This window comes from Antechinus flavipes, chromosome 2 (assembly GCF_016432865.1).
Source record: "Antechinus flavipes isolate AdamAnt ecotype Samford, QLD, Australia chromosome 2, AdamAnt_v2, whole genome shotgun sequence".
Lineage (NCBI taxonomy): Eukaryota > Metazoa > Chordata > Mammalia > Dasyuromorphia > Dasyuridae > Antechinus > Antechinus flavipes.
The window spans coordinates 636098952-636117489 of NC_067399.1; the positions used below are offsets into that span (position 1 = coordinate 636098952).

General features: G+C 38.8%; 1 protein-coding gene across 3 annotated transcripts; it reads left to right on the top strand.

The window, feature by feature from the left end:
- The first annotated feature begins 274 nt into the window (after positions 1 to 274).
- On the top strand, positions 275 to 17857 carry AP3M1 (adaptor related protein complex 3 subunit mu 1). Of its 3 annotated transcripts, none has more exons than XM_051982070.1 (9): positions 275 to 386; positions 6975 to 7250; positions 7866 to 8037; positions 11616 to 11753; positions 12470 to 12555; positions 12950 to 13083; positions 13883 to 14090; positions 15303 to 15447; positions 15851 to 17857. In XM_051982070.1, the coding sequence occupies exons 2-9, from the start codon at positions 6978 to 6980 to the stop codon at positions 15949 to 15951; spliced, it is 1257 nt and encodes a 418-aa protein (XP_051838030.1). In that variant the 5' UTR covers positions 275 to 386; positions 6975 to 6977; the 3' UTR covers positions 15952 to 17857. The 3 variants fall into 3 exon arrangements, with proteins under 3 accessions (XP_051838030.1, XP_051838031.1, XP_051838032.1); XM_051982071.1 differs by lacking the exon at positions 275 to 386 and adding an exon at positions 435 to 538; XM_051982072.1 differs by lacking the exon at positions 275 to 386 and adding an exon at positions 437 to 560.
- Positions 17858 to 18538: the final 681 nt, after the last annotated feature.

Here is an 18538-nt window from a genome sequence, read left to right on the forward strand (position 1 = left end):
GACTCTCGCCCCGCCTCCAGGTCAAGCGGCCTCCCGGGCCGTCTTTGCCCCGCCCCCAAATGGGGCCTTGATCGTAGAGGGGCAGATACACGTGGACGGGCAGTCCTTTGCGCCTGCACGCAGAGAGCCGTCCTAGTGCCGGCCTCTAAGCCTCTGCTTGGAAATGGAGCGCGCCTGAGGCTTTCGGAGAACTTTGCTTTGCCCAGGCTTCCGGTCCAGGAGGCGAACCGAGCGCAGCGGCGTGAAGCCGTCTCTCAGGCAGTGAGTGGGACAGCCTGATTTTCGAGGACCTCCCTTGCCGCCGCCCCCGCTGCCGCAGCCTCTGAACCGGCGGCCTCCTTCCGGATCGGGTCAGGCGCTGAGCTTGGTCCGCCCGGCTCCTCGGGGTAAGTGAGGTGGCCCAGAGGGTCGGCGGCCGGGGTTAGGGCCACGCGGCGGCGGGTGGTCGCAGAGTCGGGGACGGCGCCCCTCCCGCTGACTCGCCCGTCAGCGCCCCCGGAGAAGGGCGGGGCGGCTTCTTCTGGATCGGGCGCCGCGGGTAAGGGCCGCGCCCCAGGAAGGTGAGGTGAGAGGGTTTCGGAGGAATGCTTCGGATGTGGTCCGCTCCTCCCGGCCAGCGCCGGGACCTTGTCGGACTCCGGCTGATTGACGTGGCCTTCGGGCCGGCCCGGCCAGGGGACGTGCCCCCTGCTACTTCAGTGTCTCCATAAAAGCCATCTGCAAGCTCTTACTAAGCGTCTCCTGTATGCCTGGCTCTGTGCTGACAAAGTCAGGGAGGCTACGGGGTTATCGTGCTAGCCGATCTTGTCGCTCTCATTATCATCTCCGAGCTAGTGAGCATTTCTGCAGGACTTTACCGAGCCACCGCCCTGGGTGGTGGGCACTCTCCTCACCCTTTTTTTGCAAAAAAAAAAAACAAAACAAAAGACCCTTTTGCTCCGAGTCTCGGGAGGATTTGAACTTGGGGCCTGTGCCAGATTCTCTTCCCTGCGTCTCCTCGAGGCTTCGCTTCTGTAGGTGTGACAGTACTTAAGGGTTAGAAGGGTGATCGAATGCCAGCCCTCGGAAGGACTTAGGGTTCTGGGGTGTCTGGTTGACAGTGAAACGGGTGGAGTCCTGGCTGGATGGAGCCTAGGTTCCCAGCAGAGTGTCAGAGCTGAGGGGCATGAGAAGAGCCCAGGGATGCAGTGGCTCTGGCCTTGCTGGGGAGAATGAGGGCAGCTCTAGGGGAGCTGGCCAGATGTCCTTACAGATAAGCTTTCCTTGAATTTTTCCTTCTCCTCCTTAAGATCTCACATAGGATTTCGGAACCCATTCTTCTGCTCAAAAATCTACCTGTGAAATAAAAGTTGAGCCTCTCTCTCCTCCACCCCCCACCCTTAGAGGTCTACCCTTCCCCACTCCCTTTCCAAACAGGATGGACAATCTGACATCACACATGTATCCAGAGGCACCTGCGCTTTTGGGGGGTGAGGGTGGCGGCAGGTATCCTAATATTTATTTTCTTGGCTTAACCCAACCATATCCATTGAACATTCCAGTAGCCATTTAAATTGGCCTTTTTTTTTTTTTTTGAGAGAGGAACATTTTTTATATTTTGATAATAGCTTTATTTTCAAAATACATGCAAAGATAATTTTCAACATCCACCTTTACAACTTTGTGTTAACATTCTTTTTTTCTCCCTCCTTTCCCCCAACCCCCTCCTCTACACAGCAAATAATCCAATATAGGTTAAATATGTGCAGTTCTTCTAAACTTATTTTCACATTTATCTTACTGCACAAGAAAAATCAGATCAAAAAGGGAAAAAAATAAGAAAGGAGAAAAGTAAGCAAGGAAACAAGAACAAAAGTGAAAATACCATGATGTGATCCACATTCAGACCCCCACAATGTTCTCTCTGAATGCTGGCTCTCTCCATCACAGGTCTATTGGAATTGGCCTTAATCACCTAATTATTGAAAAGAGCCAAGACCATCAAGAGTTGAACATATAATCTTGTTTTTCTCTTGGTTCTATTCACTTCACTTGGTATCAGATTATATAAGTCTCTCCAGGACTTTCTGAAATCATCCTGTTTATCAGTTCTTTATAGAACAAAATTCCATTACATTCATATACCATAACTTATTCAGCCATTCCTCAACTGATGGGCATTCACTCAGTTTCCAGTTCCTTGCCACTACAAAAAGACACTTGCATTCTTAAAACAGTATACTTTTGTTTAAGGCTGTTCCTGGGACCTGAAAAATTCTCCCCTACTTTTTTTCACAATTGAATTTCTGCCTTTAAAAACCTTTCCCTTAAAAACATATATTTTCACTTCTGTAAGTACTAGAAGTATTATATATGCCCCTTTTACAGTTGAACAAATTGAGGCTCAGACAAACGAAGTGACTTCCTCAGTCACACTGACATAGCCAGGATGTGACCCCCAATTTAAGTTACATCTGAGTTTAGTGTTCTTTCAGTTATATCATATTGTCTATTCTAGATGTTTGTTGCTATTTTATCTCCTTAATTGAAAACTCCTTGAAGCCTAGCTTTGTCATTATCTAAACTTCATATCTTCCTTTTTATGTACATGGTGTTCTGCACTCAAGTGCTTAAAGTACTATATTTCTTGTATTATGAGGCAGGATCTGCTAGGTGCCCTGCAAACAGTATGAATGAACCCCATTAAGTGATTTCTAAGGGAGCCTTTGAAGTTTGGATAGGATTTGATAACGGGGAGGAGCTCATCTTGAGTAGAGAAGGAAAAGCCTGAGAATTGTGCCAATGGTTCTCTTTGGAGGAGTGATTAGAATAGAAATTAGAAAGGTAAGATAACAGGAATGTTTCATGTCAGAAGGTCATACTAATAAGTGTCAGAATTACGATTCAAAGCTAGGTCTTCCAAGTCCAATGTTTTTTATCTCTTACTCCATGTTGCTGTTTCAAGCATGCTATTTGACTTGCTTGGGGTCTTATAGGTGAAGATTGCTATGCTGATATTTGAGTCTATCTTCACATCTAATGAATTTGAACTTAATTTTGTGGGAATTGAAAAACCATTGAAGTGAAAGAATTACAGTTGAGCTTGGGAAGATGAACCTGATCTGTGGGTAGACTGGTTTGGAGATTTAATTGAGAGGCTAATGCCTTGAGCCTAAAAAGGCATGGCAGTTAGAATACAAAAGAACTAAGTGACATTACCAGAGAATTTTAAAAATCTTTTTGTTGATGTTTTATTATAATAGGATCGAATAGTACAAAGAGAAATGCATACACCTAAAAATCAAAACATTGAAACAAAAAACACAATTGTACATCTTTATAATTCACCATTTGTGAAAAGAAAGGAAGGCTCTAACAAATAGTATCAGCATTGTCTCCTGTGACTAACTAGAGTTTTGTTGCCATTTTTTCATCATTCTTATGGTTGTAGCCAATGGATATATTTCTTTGGGTAAGCTTTTTTTTTTTTTTTTTTTTTTTTTGGAACTCATTTATCTGACTCTCCTTAAAGACCTATATCCTTCATATTTTTCTTACAGTTCCGTAATGTGTCATGTCATCTTGTTCACTATACTTAATACATAAGCTCTCCTTTGCCACAAGATTGTTACAGTTTCTGATTTATAAGTATGCACTGTTCAACTTTTTTACTCCCATAAGATCTGGGTGACTTGTCCTAGATACTAAAGTTGGTAAAGGTCAAAGTTTGAATTTGAATTCAGATTCCAAGTTCAACATTATTTCCAATAATAAAAATTATAAGTATTCCATCAAGTTCACATAACTTATGAACTCTTAGCAAATACTGTTTGTGAAAATTGATATTTGAACTCTCAGATACTATAAATGGGAGCTCTTTTTTATAATACTATAAAACATAAGGCAGAACTTTGAAAAGTTAAGCTCTTGAGCACATGAAAGAAGGAATTGATAGAGAAACTTGGGGAAATTAAGTGAATTGATAAGCAGAACATTTTCCCTTCTGAAATGGGATATTCAGTATCTCTTAATGTGAGAGAGAACTGCCTGGAAAAATGAGTTAAAAACCTAGATTTTCCTTTTGTAGATCGTTGAGGCTTAGGACCTGCTGTTTCCATTAAGTGATACTAATTCAGTACTTCAAGAATTTTTTTTTCTGTGATGTATTTACTCCCATTTACCAATTCAGAGTGTAAGCTCTGTAAGCTTTCTCCCCTTACTGTACCATCTTTATAAGTTTCTGTAGCTGAAAAAAATTCATCCTGTACCAACTTTCTTGAGGTGATCCACTCCAGATTTGGCTAGGTTTACCTTCAGGTGGTCATATAACCATTGTCAGACCTCAAGCCTTTCTAGCCTAGTAAGACCTGCCAAAACTTGTATTCTGTTACCAGTAGTCCTCAAGAGCCCTGACTTAAGGGATCAGAGAAGGTTTGGAGGAGCCTAGGTCTCCATAAGAGTATTTCGTTTGTTATGTAGACCAGAAGAAAATCAACTGAATGAAAACTGGCCAGTTACCACAAACATTCTTCACTGTGGCCATTTTACTGTAAGATTTATGACAAGTCTCTTTTATTGATGATCAGGTGATTTTGAACATAACTTCTGGTGTTCATTAGGGGTTTTTAAATATGTATTCTCCCGTAGGAATTATATTTGCAAAGTCTGACATGGGATATTTGCTTAACCCCTTGACATAAATCAAAGAGTGGTCTTCACATGAATCCATGCTTCTTGTACCAAAGTGTGCACTAAAGAAACTCTGGAGTTTCTCAGTTTAGGGTCAGACCCCTGTCATCTCTTAGTTTAATCTTGTAGTGAAGGAATTCCTTCCTGGAAAATCTTCCTAACATAAAAGTTGTTTTCATTGGCACGTGTTCAGGGTTTCTGCAGAGTACAATACAGCCAAACAGTGCAGATTTATCACTGTTACCTTTAATATTAAGTTTAAAGCATCATTCTTATGATTCTTAACTGCTTAGTATAAAAGCCAAATCTGAACTTCTTTGAGCCTCAGGAGGGGTTATTTTTTTCCCAATTAAATTAGGATCAAAGAAACTTGGATGTACTTTAATATTCAACATAGTGTGGGGAAGGGGAGGTGTGTCTTTCTTTTAAAACAGACATTCTTGAGGCAGCTAGGTGGCACAGTGGATAGCGCACCAGCCCTGAAGTCGAGAGGACCTGAGTTCAAATGTGGCCTTCGACACTTAATACTTCCTAGTTGTGTGACGCTGGGCAAGTCACTTAACTGGGGGGAAAAAAAAGACTGAGGTTCTTAGCCTGTGGTCTTTTGACCTCCAAAGGATCCATTATAGAGTTCAGGAGTCCATGAATACAGATGGGTGGGAGGGGAAGAGAAACCTTTATTTTCATTAACCTACAACTGAAATTCAGCTTTTCCTTCATTAAAAAAAAAAGACATTCTGAGAAAAATTGCATAGGTGTCACTAGACTACCTAAGGAATCCACGACAGAGAAGAGGTTGAAGAATTTTTGCTCTGCATTTTTCTGGGTCTTCATTTAATCTACCTAGTATATCTGCTTTAAGGAATATTAGAATTCATTTTCTATAGAGAATCTCCTTCCATTTGGTCTCTGGCAAATATCATTTGCAAGTTGTCTGTTTCATACCTGATTTGACATTAATAATCAATGAGTTGTTAAAGTCATCTCATATGACATCTTGCAAGGAATCTTGTGTGGTTTTAAAATATATATGAGGTAAATTACTTTGGGCCTTTTTTTTTTTATCTGCAAAATGAAGAATTTGGACAAGAGATGGTCCAAAGTCCTTTCCAGCTTGATTCTGTGATTTAGTGTGTGTTGCATCAAATGATTTTATAAAATTTATCTTTCAAATATGTTTTTCATCAAGAATATTTGTTTTAAAGAAATAAAAAAAGTAGAATAATCTTCAGCCAAAGTTTGCACAGATTTTCCAAAAAGAAAAACAAAGTATGAACTATATATCTTTTATTCTTGATAGAAACTCTTGACTGATTAGTTCCTGCATTAAGCCCCCTTATATTTTAGAGCCTCTCTAGTATTTTGACTCCCAAACAGAAATGTGAGACTATTGAAAGTAAGTCTAAGAGACAAATCCTCTCACTGGGGATCAAGAAGAAAATTTTAGCAGGCAGTTTATATTAATATCTTCCATTTACCAAACTTTGATGAAGTCATTTTACCTATTGTTCTTAATGGCTAAATCTTCTAAACTATTAGTTGCAATTATACTTATGTGTTAATGTCCTATGATCACTGAAGTTTTGATTAATCATACTGTTGAGTGTTACTTGATTAACTATGTATACTAGGCATTTCAAGAGATGTCATTGCAAACAAGAAAACTGTTCGGTTCTGCACACATATATTGTATCTAGGATATACTGCAACCCATTCAACATGTAAAGGACTGCTTGCCATCTGGGGGAAGGAGTGGAGGGAGGGAGAGGAAAAATTGGAACAGAAGTGAATGCACGGGATAATGCTGTAAAAAATTACCCTGGCATGCGTTCTATCAATAAAAAGTTATTTTAAAAAAAAAAAGAGAGAGAGAGATGACATTGCAAAATGAATAGAATCAGAGAGTCCATGTTCTATTTCTGAAATATACTCAGTGTCCCCTCAAAAACTGAAGATGATAAGATGCAGAACTAGCCAGTCTTTAGATATAGAATATTTGCCAGCCTTCATTGGTAGAACTTTTCATGGGGAGTTCCTTCTGCAGTGTAATAATAAAGACCAACAAGAACAAAGTGATATTGTTTCAATGTTCAGTAATGCTCAGCTAAATGATTGAATTGTTAGCCCATTCCAAAGACTTCCCTGAGACTCTGGTATTATGTTTCAAGTGTTTTCCAGTGTGGATAATTTGATGTAAAATAATTGGACAAGATACGAATGTATATAATAATGGGATTTTTCAACTAGAAAAAGAAAAATGATTAAATATCATTTAATGAGAAGAATTTTAAACCTTCCTCTTCCAGAACATGATCCACAGTCTGTTCCTAATAAACTGTTCCGGGGACATCTTCCTGGAGAAGCATTGGAAAAGTGTCGTGAGTCAGTCTGTCTGTGACTATTTCTTTGAAGCCCAGGAGAAAGCTGCTGATGTTGAAAATGTGCCACCCGTCATCTCAACGCCTCACCACTACCTCATCAGCATCTATAGAGACAAACTTTTCTTTGTGTCTGTCATCCAGACAGAAGTGCCACCACTCTTTGTCATTGAGTTTCTGCATCGAGTCGCAGATACCTTTCAGGTTGGTTCTTTTAAGGATTTAAAGACACCATGTAAAAATACCTAAGTGTTGGTAGTATTCTTAACCTATTAAGCCTCTGCTCAAGGGCTTAACCCTCTTGTCTATTTAAGGCAGGGGTCCTCAAACTACAGCCCGAAGGCCAGATGAGGCAGCTGAGGACATTTATCCCCCTCACCCAGGGCTATGAAGTTTCTTTATTTAAAGGCCCACAAAACAAAGTTTTTGTTTTTACTATAGTCCAGCCCTCCAAGAGTCTGAGGGACAGTGAACTGGCCCCCTATTTAAAAAGTTTGAGTACCCCTGAATATCAAGTATGTGTGCTTTTTTTTATTCCCACTTCCCACTGCCCCCCTCAAAATCCAGGATAATTATTGTTTATGTGTTAGGCTTTGCTTATATATAAAATGTTACTTCAGTATAGTTTGTGAGATTAAGTGAAAATTATCTGGAAAATACTATTGAAATATTAATAGTGATGAGAACAGTACCAGAATCATAATTAAAGTTGTTTTTCCTGTTTTGTACTTTATATTACATGTTTTAGGATTTGTATTCACTAAAGTATGTTTGTCTAGCAGAAGTAAAAATGAATTTGTTTTTCCTCATATATTTTAGGACTACTTTGGAGAATGTTCAGAGGCTGCAATTAAAGATAATGTGGTCATAGTATATGAGCTCTTAGAAGAAATGTTAGACAATGGATTTCCTTTGGCAACTGAATCTAATATCTTGAAAGAACTGATTAAACCACCCACAATTCTGCGCTCTGTTGTTAATTCCATTACAGGTATGGCAAAATATTCTATTTTATATAATGAAAAGACTATTTTATTAAAAAAAAAAATCCAACTATTAAAAGCTAAGTCTTTTTATCGACAAAAATCATATTTTGGTATATAACAACAAATGTGAATATCTTTTTAGGGACAGTGGTTAATAGTGGTGCTGTATTGACTCAACAGATAGTTTAGTTCAGCATCAAAATAAGATATTCTGGTATTTTTTGAAAATTAGAATGCTTTTAATTCTAGTTTCTTCCAGTATTACAATACTGTTACTGTTTGTACCTTATTATAGTTCTCAGACAGGAATTTGTGTTCATTAAAATAGTTTGCATTTGCTTTCCTTGATACCAAATTATATATATTTATTTAGAACTACTTTGCAGAGACTTCAGAAACTAGATTTAAGGATAACATGGGTCATAATGTCTGACTTCTTAGAAGAAATGTTAGATAATGCATTTCTACCTAGGAAGCATAGCAATTAGGAGATCTGGACCTGGAATCTGGAAGACCTGTGTTTAAATCTTCCCTAGACAATTCACTTAACCTCTTTCTGCCTCAACTGTAAATTGGGAATAGTAACAGCACCTTCCTCTCAGAGAGACTAAATGAAATAATATTTATAAAACAGCATACTGTCTGCACATAGTAGGTTCTAAATATTTCCTTCATGGGTATAAAAAGCAGACATTCTAAGTTCATGAAACCACATTATGTACTCACTATACCAGATTACCAAATGAGCCTATTTATGACATTGTAATACACTATAGTTGGTACTCTGTGTTTTATCTGTTCAAATTATAATAAGGAATGGGTAGGAAAATCATTCTATTCCTGAGATTCCTAATATTGGAAGCTTTTACATCTGATTAGTTTAACTCTTGTTTGTGGGCAAATATTCATTTGGAATATTTTCAAAAGAGTTTTGAAACCTAGGTACCTCTAAAAGGATTTCATTAATCAGCACATGTCATATTGACTATGCTAAACAACTGTGAGAGCCCCTTTTTAAAAAAAAAAAAAAAAGTATTCTTGGCACCCTGAACTAAAATTATTTTTAAAAATCTGGGCCTGACAGTCAACAGATATTTTGCAATAACCCACGGATTTGGGTCAACAAAGGAGTTTAAGGTTTAATCTCTTCCTAAAGGCGTTTCAAATTAATAAGCAAGACATAAAAGACAAGATCTTTTAAAAATACAAAACTGCAATAGGATAAACATGAATAAGAAAAGCATTTGTTATATGCTGCTAAGCTTTATTGTTTGTCCTTTCTTGAAGAGGCCCATGACATGCAAGTGAATTGGATTTAAGGCGGGAGGGGGTTGGGAGGAGGGGGCTGGGCAAGATTCTGCAGAGCCATCTGGGTTTGGTGGCCAGATACAGATGAGGGCAAATGGAAATGGTCCTGGATGGGTCGTATATTTGAATACGTATCCATATCCATTTGTATGTGCATATGTATGTAACATAAACACAAATAAAAATTAAATTAAAAAAGGACTCTGTTACTCTGGTAACAGAATTTTTACTACATGACCAACCTACTTCCTTTCCCTAGAGTAATTTCACTAATTATCATGGAACATATGTATTAATTAGTAAGTTCTGTGATCAGCTTAATACTCTCATTGGCTATTGGAATGTCAATTATTCTGAGATTTTGTTGTTCATTTTTTATAGCATCACTAATTTTATGTAGTATGGGCAGCTAGGTGGCACAGTGGACAAAGAGCCAGGCCAGAGTCAGGAAGACTCATTTTCCTGAATTCAGACACTTAGTAGCTATATGACTGGGCAAGTCACTTTACCCTATTTCCCTCAGTTTTCTCATCTGTGAAATGAACTGTAGAACAAAATAGCAAATCACGCTGTTTCTTTGTCAAGAAAACTCCAAATGGATTCACAGAATCAGATAATAACTGGAATGAGTCAAAACAAACAACTTGGTAGAATGAACAGTTTGGAAATCATTGAAAGGGGTGGGTGGGTGTGGGTGTATTTGTATCTCTGTATTCTATATGTCATCCAGCACCATTTCTGGTGCTTCCTCAGGGAAGGCTGAGAGCTAGTGATTAGTTATGAAGCAAAAAGAGATGATACACAAGGATAGAAGTGGAAAGAAAAGGCATGAACACAAGTGATATAGAGCAAGAACGCTGAAGTGCTTTCTTTGTTCACTGTGAGGCTAAGAAAGAAATTCAGTAGCAAATTACAAATAGTTACATATTGGTTCTTGGATGTCACTTGTTTCCAAGTAACTGAACATTAAGTAATTCATATCAGAAAGGTGTGTTCTGGAGCTTGTTTTGCATAGTAACCCTTTCCTACTATTCTCTACTTATTTCTGGTTTGGCTGATTGACATTAGGTTGGATGTGAATTAGCTAGATTTATTAGCTGTAGCTACAATTTACAGCTCCTGAATATATACAGGAATCGTCACTACTCAAGAGACTACAAATCTTCATAACTTTAAAAAAAAAAAAAAAGAACAGAAAAGAAAGAAAAACATATTTCAAATTCCAAGTTACCTACTGATTAAATGTCACATAGCCAGCAATAACAATACTTCAAACTGTCCAGATTGTTGTTGGGTTTCAGTCATTTCATCATGTCCAACTCTTTCTGACCTCATTTGTGGTGTTCTTGGCAAAGATCCTGGAATGGTTTGCTATTTCCTTTTCCAGCTCATTTGATGAGGAAACTGAGGCAAATTTGCCCAGGGTATATTTGCACAGATATAAGTGTCTGAGACCAGATTTAAAGACCAGGAGTCTTTCCTGCCTCCAGGTCTGGACCGCCCAGCTTGCCAGATCACAAGGACTAAGGGCTTTAAAGCGTGTAAGGCTGAGATTGACTTAGAATGTCTGTTAGTGAAACCACTGATTTCAACTCCCGTTTTGTAGGTGAATTAATTCAGCTGAGGTGATACACTTTGTGGCACAGGGATAGATCCACTCCAGGTCTCTTGATTCCTAATCCTCTTCCCATTCCACCTCACTGTTTCTCTTGAAGGATAGCTGCATTCCCACCCTCCTGTTGTGGGATTTGGGTGGGAAGTAGGGGTGGCAAAAGAATGTTATTCCTTTTTTGACCTTGCCTAGGGGCCTTCCCTGATGGTTTTGGCCTTAATACCAAAGAACCTATTTATCACTTGATTCTCCGTGAAGATACTCTTTATAGAAAGTACTGAAACAACCAGCCCCTTCTTCTGGCCATGGCAGTAGGCTGAAGTTTTGTTTAGCTCCTGGAATCAGGTTAGGGTGCTGTTAACACTCAGGAAGCAGGAGATAAAGTAAAGAAATACAACCTAGTTTGGCAGAGAGCAGAAGACTACACGGCCTGTTTCTGCTCAAAATTCATTCTTGAATGATTTTAATGAATGTTTTTAATAATCATCCTTACCTCCCCTCATTTCTTCCCCAGCTCATAGGTGGGTGCACATACACATACATAACCGAGGATAAACATGGAAATATATATTCTAATAATAGTTTATTGTGAATTAAACTCAAGAAAGTTTTTTGGGTGACCATTTTGTGCAAGTCTTTTTAACTTTCTCCCCTGATTTCCAGGCAGCAGTAATGTTGGGGACACACTCCCCACAGGACAACTTTCCAACATCCCATGGCGTCGTGCAGGTGTGAAATACACAAATAATGAAGCTTATTTTGATGTGATTGAAGAAATAGATGCAATTATAGACAAATCTGGTAAGTGCCTCTGTTGGGAAAATAAAATAGTTTAGAAAAGTGGAATGTAGAGTTGAGCTGCCCCAGGTTACCTGGTACAAGGCATTGCCCCCTATTGTAATGATTTTTTTTAATCCATTCTTATTTTGTTAGAATTTTACTTCTATTTTATTGAACCATTAATTAAAAGCTAATTGAGTGACTACCTTATATCCTTTTTAGCTCTAATATGATCCTATTCCTCCCTATTCTCCCTGGTGTTTCCTGAGATCTCTCTTCTACATTTCTCAGATTATTTTTTTAAGGGTAATTTATTATGATACCTTTATGCGTCATGACTATTGGCTTCATGAGGTGATAGAAGAACTACAGTTCTTCTATCTAGCCCATTCTGTTAAGAGATTGGATTTGAAAAATGATTCCTAATCACTGTTATGTAGAGTATAGAACAGCTCTACAAAATTGTTTGATGTTAAATACAATGATAGGTATGGCATTCTTCAGAAATATTAGACTCCAAGACAAAGTTGGGAAGAGGCCATGGCTTTCAGGAAACCTAGGCATGTAATGGATCTTCTTTTCATTGATCCGTTTATTGAGATGTGAAGCTTTCATGGAGCCTGATACCCAGAAACAGTATCTGCAGTTACTCTACATAGAGTGACATTCCCAGCATAGACCCAAATTCAAAGGATCTTAGCAAAACTGTGCTGTTTAGTCTGTTTCCCTTGCTTTAGGTTCCACAGTCTTTGCAGAAATTCAAGGGGTCATTGATGCTTGCATTAAACTTTCTGGAATGCCTGATCTCTCCCTTTCTTTCATGGTAAGTTTTATTTTCCTTATCCAAAATGGTATCCTTGGCAAGCAGTCCTAATGTACCCAGAATGACCGTGTAAAATGAAAGATAGTGAGAATGGTTCCCTGATCCTGGTCCTGGTCCTGACAGCAGTAATTATAAATGTTACCTCACTGCATAATTCTGGAGCAGCACCTGGTTGCTAGGCCTTTAAAGAAAAGATTCTGGGAATCTTAGAAATAGTTGAAGCTGGCTATGGAGCCCCACAAAATTTTTTTAGTATCATTTCTATTATATAATAATAATTTTGCTTTATTAAAGATATTTGACATTTTGAATTTCTTAAAACTACTAAGATGTGTCCTTGTATTTTCATTTGTAAGAATTCATGAACATAAATATCTTTCTGTTTTTCTTGTAGAACCCAAGGCTTCTAGATGATGTCAGCTTTCACCCCTGCATTCGTTTTAAACGCTGGGAATCAGAAAGAGTCTTGTCATTTATTCCTCCAGATGGAAACTTCAGACTCATTTCCTACCGTGTCAGCTCACAAAAGTATGTTGTTTTAACAGGGATTATATGTATGCTGATTTGCCTGAGTTGAACTCATTTTTGTTTTAAGTCTGCTAGTTGATATTTTGTCTTAAAAGATTCCTTTGACCCATCCCCTTTGAGTAAGCAGGCTGTAAGAAAAAAAAAAAAAATCAGGCAGATGAGTTCATCAAGAGCAAAAGCAAGGGAAGATAGGCCTTTGGAAAAGTCTGTTAATGAGCATCAGCATTTCCAACTGTACAATAGGCAAAGGGAAATCTTGGGTGTTTCCTGGTACCTTAGTGTCCTTTCCCATTCTGTGGACTAAGAGCAGCATGAATGATTCTCTCAGATATCCCCAATGAGACTGTTGTGAACAAACTTCACAGCATTTTTCTCTGTGCCAAGTTTGAGATTAAATATTTTGAGATAAGGTTTATAATTTATTCAGGGATTCCTCCTCTGAAAGTAGCAGAATATACCTGAGAAATATCAGAACAGAGCTGTATTTGCAGGGATTTTCCTGTTCCATTTAGAATTCTAAAGACTAACTATGGAATTGACATGTCTTTCAACTTGGGAGTGAGGGAGAGGTCGGGCTGAATTGTCCCACTTTGCCCTTTACTCTTATTTGGCGTAGCATGATGCCTGGCAAGGCAATACAAGAGCAGTTTGCCATTCTAACAATCCCATTTCATAGATGAGGAAATCGAGGATCTGGGAGTTAACAGTCCTGCAGTGGGTTGCAGAAGAGGGTTTCATACATGTGTGTTCATGTAACTACATAATCCCTTTCCCCCATCCCCTATCTTCACACTTCTAGTTTAGTGGCAATTCCTGTATATGTGAAACACAACATCAGCTTCAAGGAGAACAGCTCTTGCGGTAGATTCGATATTACAATTGGACCAAAGCAGAACATGGGGAAGACTGTTGAAGGCATCACAGTGACTGTTCACATGCCCAAAGTGGTATTGAACATGAATTTAACTCCTACACAAGGCAGCTACACATTTGATCCTGTCACCAAGGTAAGGAGCTCCTCTTAGAATTCAGCCACAGTCAAGAGTAATTGGACAGTCAGTTATTTTCTGTGGGCAGGGTATTTTTCCAAAGTAAATTGTTCATTCATTAAGATGAGTTCTTTTGGCTACAGTGTGATCTGAGAATGCTTCTGTCCACACAAGTTCTAAGCATAAAAGTTTTTGTCTGGATTATTTGGGGGACTTGTAGGAATGCTTGCTTTGTTTATTCTGTGGGGTACTTTTGCTTGAATTTGTAACCAGTTTCAAAGTTGGTAGTATCTATTGATCTGATCATGGGGGTATAACAGAATTATTAACAGAGTGGAGAGAAAACATTGGTCATTGTTAGCAAGCTCCAACTTGAACTTTATTCTTTTACTTGTTGATGAAAACTCACTTAGTAAATGCAAAGGAGAAATAGGAATGTGATTCTGTCCTCTTCCATGAGATTCCTTATAATTTCAGTTTTTCACTAAATGATACTCAGGCTACAACAGCCATCATAACTTAGAAATACAAATAGTCCCCTTTCCAGAAAGATTTAAGGAAACAGATGTACTATTTCTCCTTTAAGGCCAGAGTATACATTGTGCTGTGTGGCTGCTTGGTAAAAAGGGCAGAGGGATAGCCAGGCTTTATCAGGAAGCAAAGCTAGTCATTAGACAGAGTGCCTGGACTATCTGGAACACCATTCAACTCCCCAGATTTCCCACATTCATTAGATTAAAATAATGAATGTGAAAGCAGCACTTATAAAGCATAAAAATCCTCTGGAAACAATAAGATGTATATCTTATTAATCTCTTGTATCAATTTCTGCAGAATGTGCTTTTCTTCCCCTGTAAAATATAAAGCCCCTTTCATGTGAGTAACAGGAAATATAGAAATGATTCACTGTTCTATGTTATTTATGAGGCATCTGGTCCTCTTCAGTAGTTTAGTCATTGAACTGCCAGGCTCAGATAAGAATGAGCTAGGAGGACCTTAAAGCTCACAGATGCCATTTCCCTCATTGTATAGAAGAGTAAAGTAGTCCACAGATCTGAGGACTTCTAGCTGCTTGGGACAGAGCCAGGCCTCGAATCCAGGTTCCCTGAGATGTAGTCCAGGTCGCCATCCCTTGTGTTGTACAGAGGAAGCTTCTGGCAAAATTACTTTTGACCTCAAAACATCTCTCACTGATGCATGACTATTGTACTTTGGTTTTTATTTAATAAGGTGTTGACATGGGATATTGGGAAAATTACCCCCCAGAAGCTCCCAAGTCTTAAAGGATTGGTGAATTTACAGTCTGGAGCCCCGAAACCAGAAGAAAACCCCAGCCTCAACATTCAGTTCAAGATTCAGCAGCTTGCTATTTCAGGTCAGGATATAACATGGAATTATCCTGTGTTTGGGGAAAGGTGAGAGGTGCTGAGATGGCTGTGTCCAGAAAGAATCACAATTCAGTTTTTCTATAAGTTAAAAAGTACACTATAATTTTTCAGGTACCACTGAAAAGCAGCAACCCTCTCTCTTCATCAGCAAGGCAGTTTTTCTTTGGAGGCTTAAGTAAACAAATGATTTCTTGACATCCTTTGTGAATGACTAGTAAATGCCCAACTGGAGCTGCATCATCTTTGTGGAGCAGGGGGCACGTGCAGTTTGTTTAGTTAAACCTCTAAAATTATGATTTGGCATTTATTATGTCTCTGCACATTTTTGCAAGGAGAAACCATGATGTGATAGCTAATTTTCTTTCCCCTCCCTTCTTCCTCTTCACACAGGCTTGAAAGTAAATCGTCTTGACATGTATGGAGAGAAATATAAGCCATTTAAAGGAGTCAAATACATCACAAAAGCTGGAAAATTTCAAGTGAGGACATGAGAAGAGGCCATAAATCCCACAAGATCAGTGTCTGTTTTCCAAGTGTCATTACAATCTGCTGCTTAGTGAGTTAGGTTGCTGTTAGGTACCAGGTGGGTGGGAAATACTCATTATTTACAGCATTTGTATAGAGCACCTTCTCTAAAAAGGTAGCTTAGTGGTTGGAATAGATTTCTTAAGTGGCTTTAAGCTAAGGAACTCTTTTCTAATGACTTAACTGATTTTTAAACTTGTCATTAAGGAATGTTTCGGAACCAACAAGCAAACAGCACTTGTTTCCATGCACAGAATAATTTGGAGGCTACGCTCAACAGAGCAAAGGCAGACAGCGGTCATCCTCGGACCTCCCTGTCTTCCGGCCCTGACCTTGACCAACAGGAGGCAGGAGAATTCCAGGGCAGTAGCCAGACTCTGTTGTCACGTGATAGCTGTAGCCAAATGTTGTCCTCACTGATCTTGATCGTCCCCAAACAGTTTACAGCAGACTGCCTCTTCAAGTGTTTGCCTTACTCAGCTTTTCACTTGTGCCATTAAGCAAGCATGGTAGCAAAGCCCCTTCCCATACAACCCTGGTGGGGAGCACAACTGCTTCATTTTCACAATACTGGGTTTTATATTTTTATAAAGGAAATTTTTATGTAAAGCTCAAAGTTTAATTTCCAGGAACCTTGCTGCAGTAAATGCCACCTGAATTATGGGCCACAGATTCAGCATTTAGCACAGTAGAAATCATTTGTATTAAAGGGGACAGATGCTTTAGTGAGAACACAAGGAAATATTACTTAAAAGCAAGCACAAAATTTTGAGCTTCTGAACTAATGACTAAAAACTAAATGGCAACAGAGAAATCATTGTCAGATTTTTCACTGGTGATATTTCATCATATCTTATCCGAACCGCCCTTTGGTCAGAGTTAACCTTGAATGCCTCATGTCCACGGAAAGCCATGTCCACCACATCAAGTTCTTTCTTAAAAGTACGGAAATTATTATGGAAGAAGTTATACTTTATCATTTATTTAGCATGTTTTGCTGAGATTAAAACCGTCTTTGTGTAATAACACACATGGGTTGATGTGGTTGACATCTCAGACTGCTAAAAGTGATACAATTTTGTCCAACAGATAAGAGTTTGAAAGACCCTACTGTAGTGGTTTTGTTTTATTAAATATGAAGGAAGAGGTTTACAGGGGTTATGGTCTCCCTGCTTGTTTTTCACATGTTGCCAGTCAAACTCACCTTGGATTCTTTCTCCTTTCAGTCCCATCAGGTACAGTCTTTTTAATAGTACTTTTGTCATTCAACAAGTAGGGATAGGAGTTGACTCAAAACTTTCTCCATCATTCAGTAACACATAGCTATTTCCCCTTGTCTTCAGGACTCTTTGGGGACACATCCATTCATATTACCAACCTGACTTTTATTGCCAAAATGCAGATAGCTAGAAAAAGAATTGGCCCACGATTGCTAGTTCAAACTTAACACACCTTTATATTTCATTTAAATTTCTAGGGTGATCACAGTACTGCCAAACCATAATTATCTGCTTGCCATGTCTAAGATTACCTCAATTCAATGGCCTCTTCAAGCTTTTCTGTCCCGTGATCCTTCAGCCCTCTTTCCATCCCTTATCAGAGTCCCAAAACTAGACCCTCTTCTTCCATTGGAATCCTCCATTCCAACATCTTCTGTAACTTGGAACTAGGCATTTTTCTTCCTCTTATGTCTCTTGCATAGAATCCTGTGGTATGCAAGCAGTTTCCTTGCTTCTAGAAGATCCTTCTGCCAGGCTTTTTCCCTGGTAAACTTTTTTTCTTTTATTCAATAATTGTATTATTTCATAGTGGATCTGATTCCTACATATCTTGCCAGCACTGGTTGTGCTGTTAATAAAGAGATGAAAGCAATGAGATGACCTTGGAGACTGATTCTATTGATTGAACTCTCACATGTTCAAGGCTTCAGGGCTGGCTTTGCTCTAAATACGATTACATTTCACATTTATTCTTCAAAGGAGCTGTCAAACTGAACTCACATCTCCTCCTGCCCCATTCTTATTAGCCAATACCAGTTCTGGACATATCAACAGCTATGCATATTACAGCTCCTGAAAACAAGTATCACCTTTCTCAACACAGATATTTGAGTAGCAGAAAGTAATTAAAGCCACTCTTTCCACAAAACAAAGCCCCTGTTCAGAACTTTGTAATAACACTTACATTTCTAAAGTGCCCAGTTCAAACCAAGACCAAAAATATTCCATTTTCTGATATTGTGAAAGAGTGTGTCCTGGGAACAAATCATAAGTTAGCTCTCTATACTTATAAAGTTAACTATAAAATTTATAGTTCTAAAATGACATTTTTTTTCCCTAACAAGGATTTCAACAGATTATACAGCTCTCCAACTTCCCAGAAAGAAGCTGTTGTCCAGGTTGTCTGGCCAGACAGCTCTGATTAGGCTGGCTTAGCAAAGCAACAAAACCACACCTCCAGCCCAAAGAAAATCGAAAGAAGTCCTTTCTACCTTCATTGAGCAGAATTAGTGACATCAAAATGACAGAATTAGAAATGAATGGAAGGTGCCTC

Coding starts and splice junctions, on each gene's coding strand:
- AP3M1 (XM_051982070.1), top strand. CDS start 6,978: ATGATCCACAGTCTGTTCCTAATAAACTGTTCCGGGGACATCTTCCTG. Junction 12,556..12,949: donor ATCTCTCCCTTTCTTTCATG/GTAAGTTTTATT, acceptor TTTTTCTTGTAG/AACCCAAGGCTTCTAGATGA. Junction 13,084..13,882: donor TACCGTGTCAGCTCACAAAA/GTATGTTGTTTT, acceptor TCACACTTCTAG/TTTAGTGGCAATTCCTGTAT.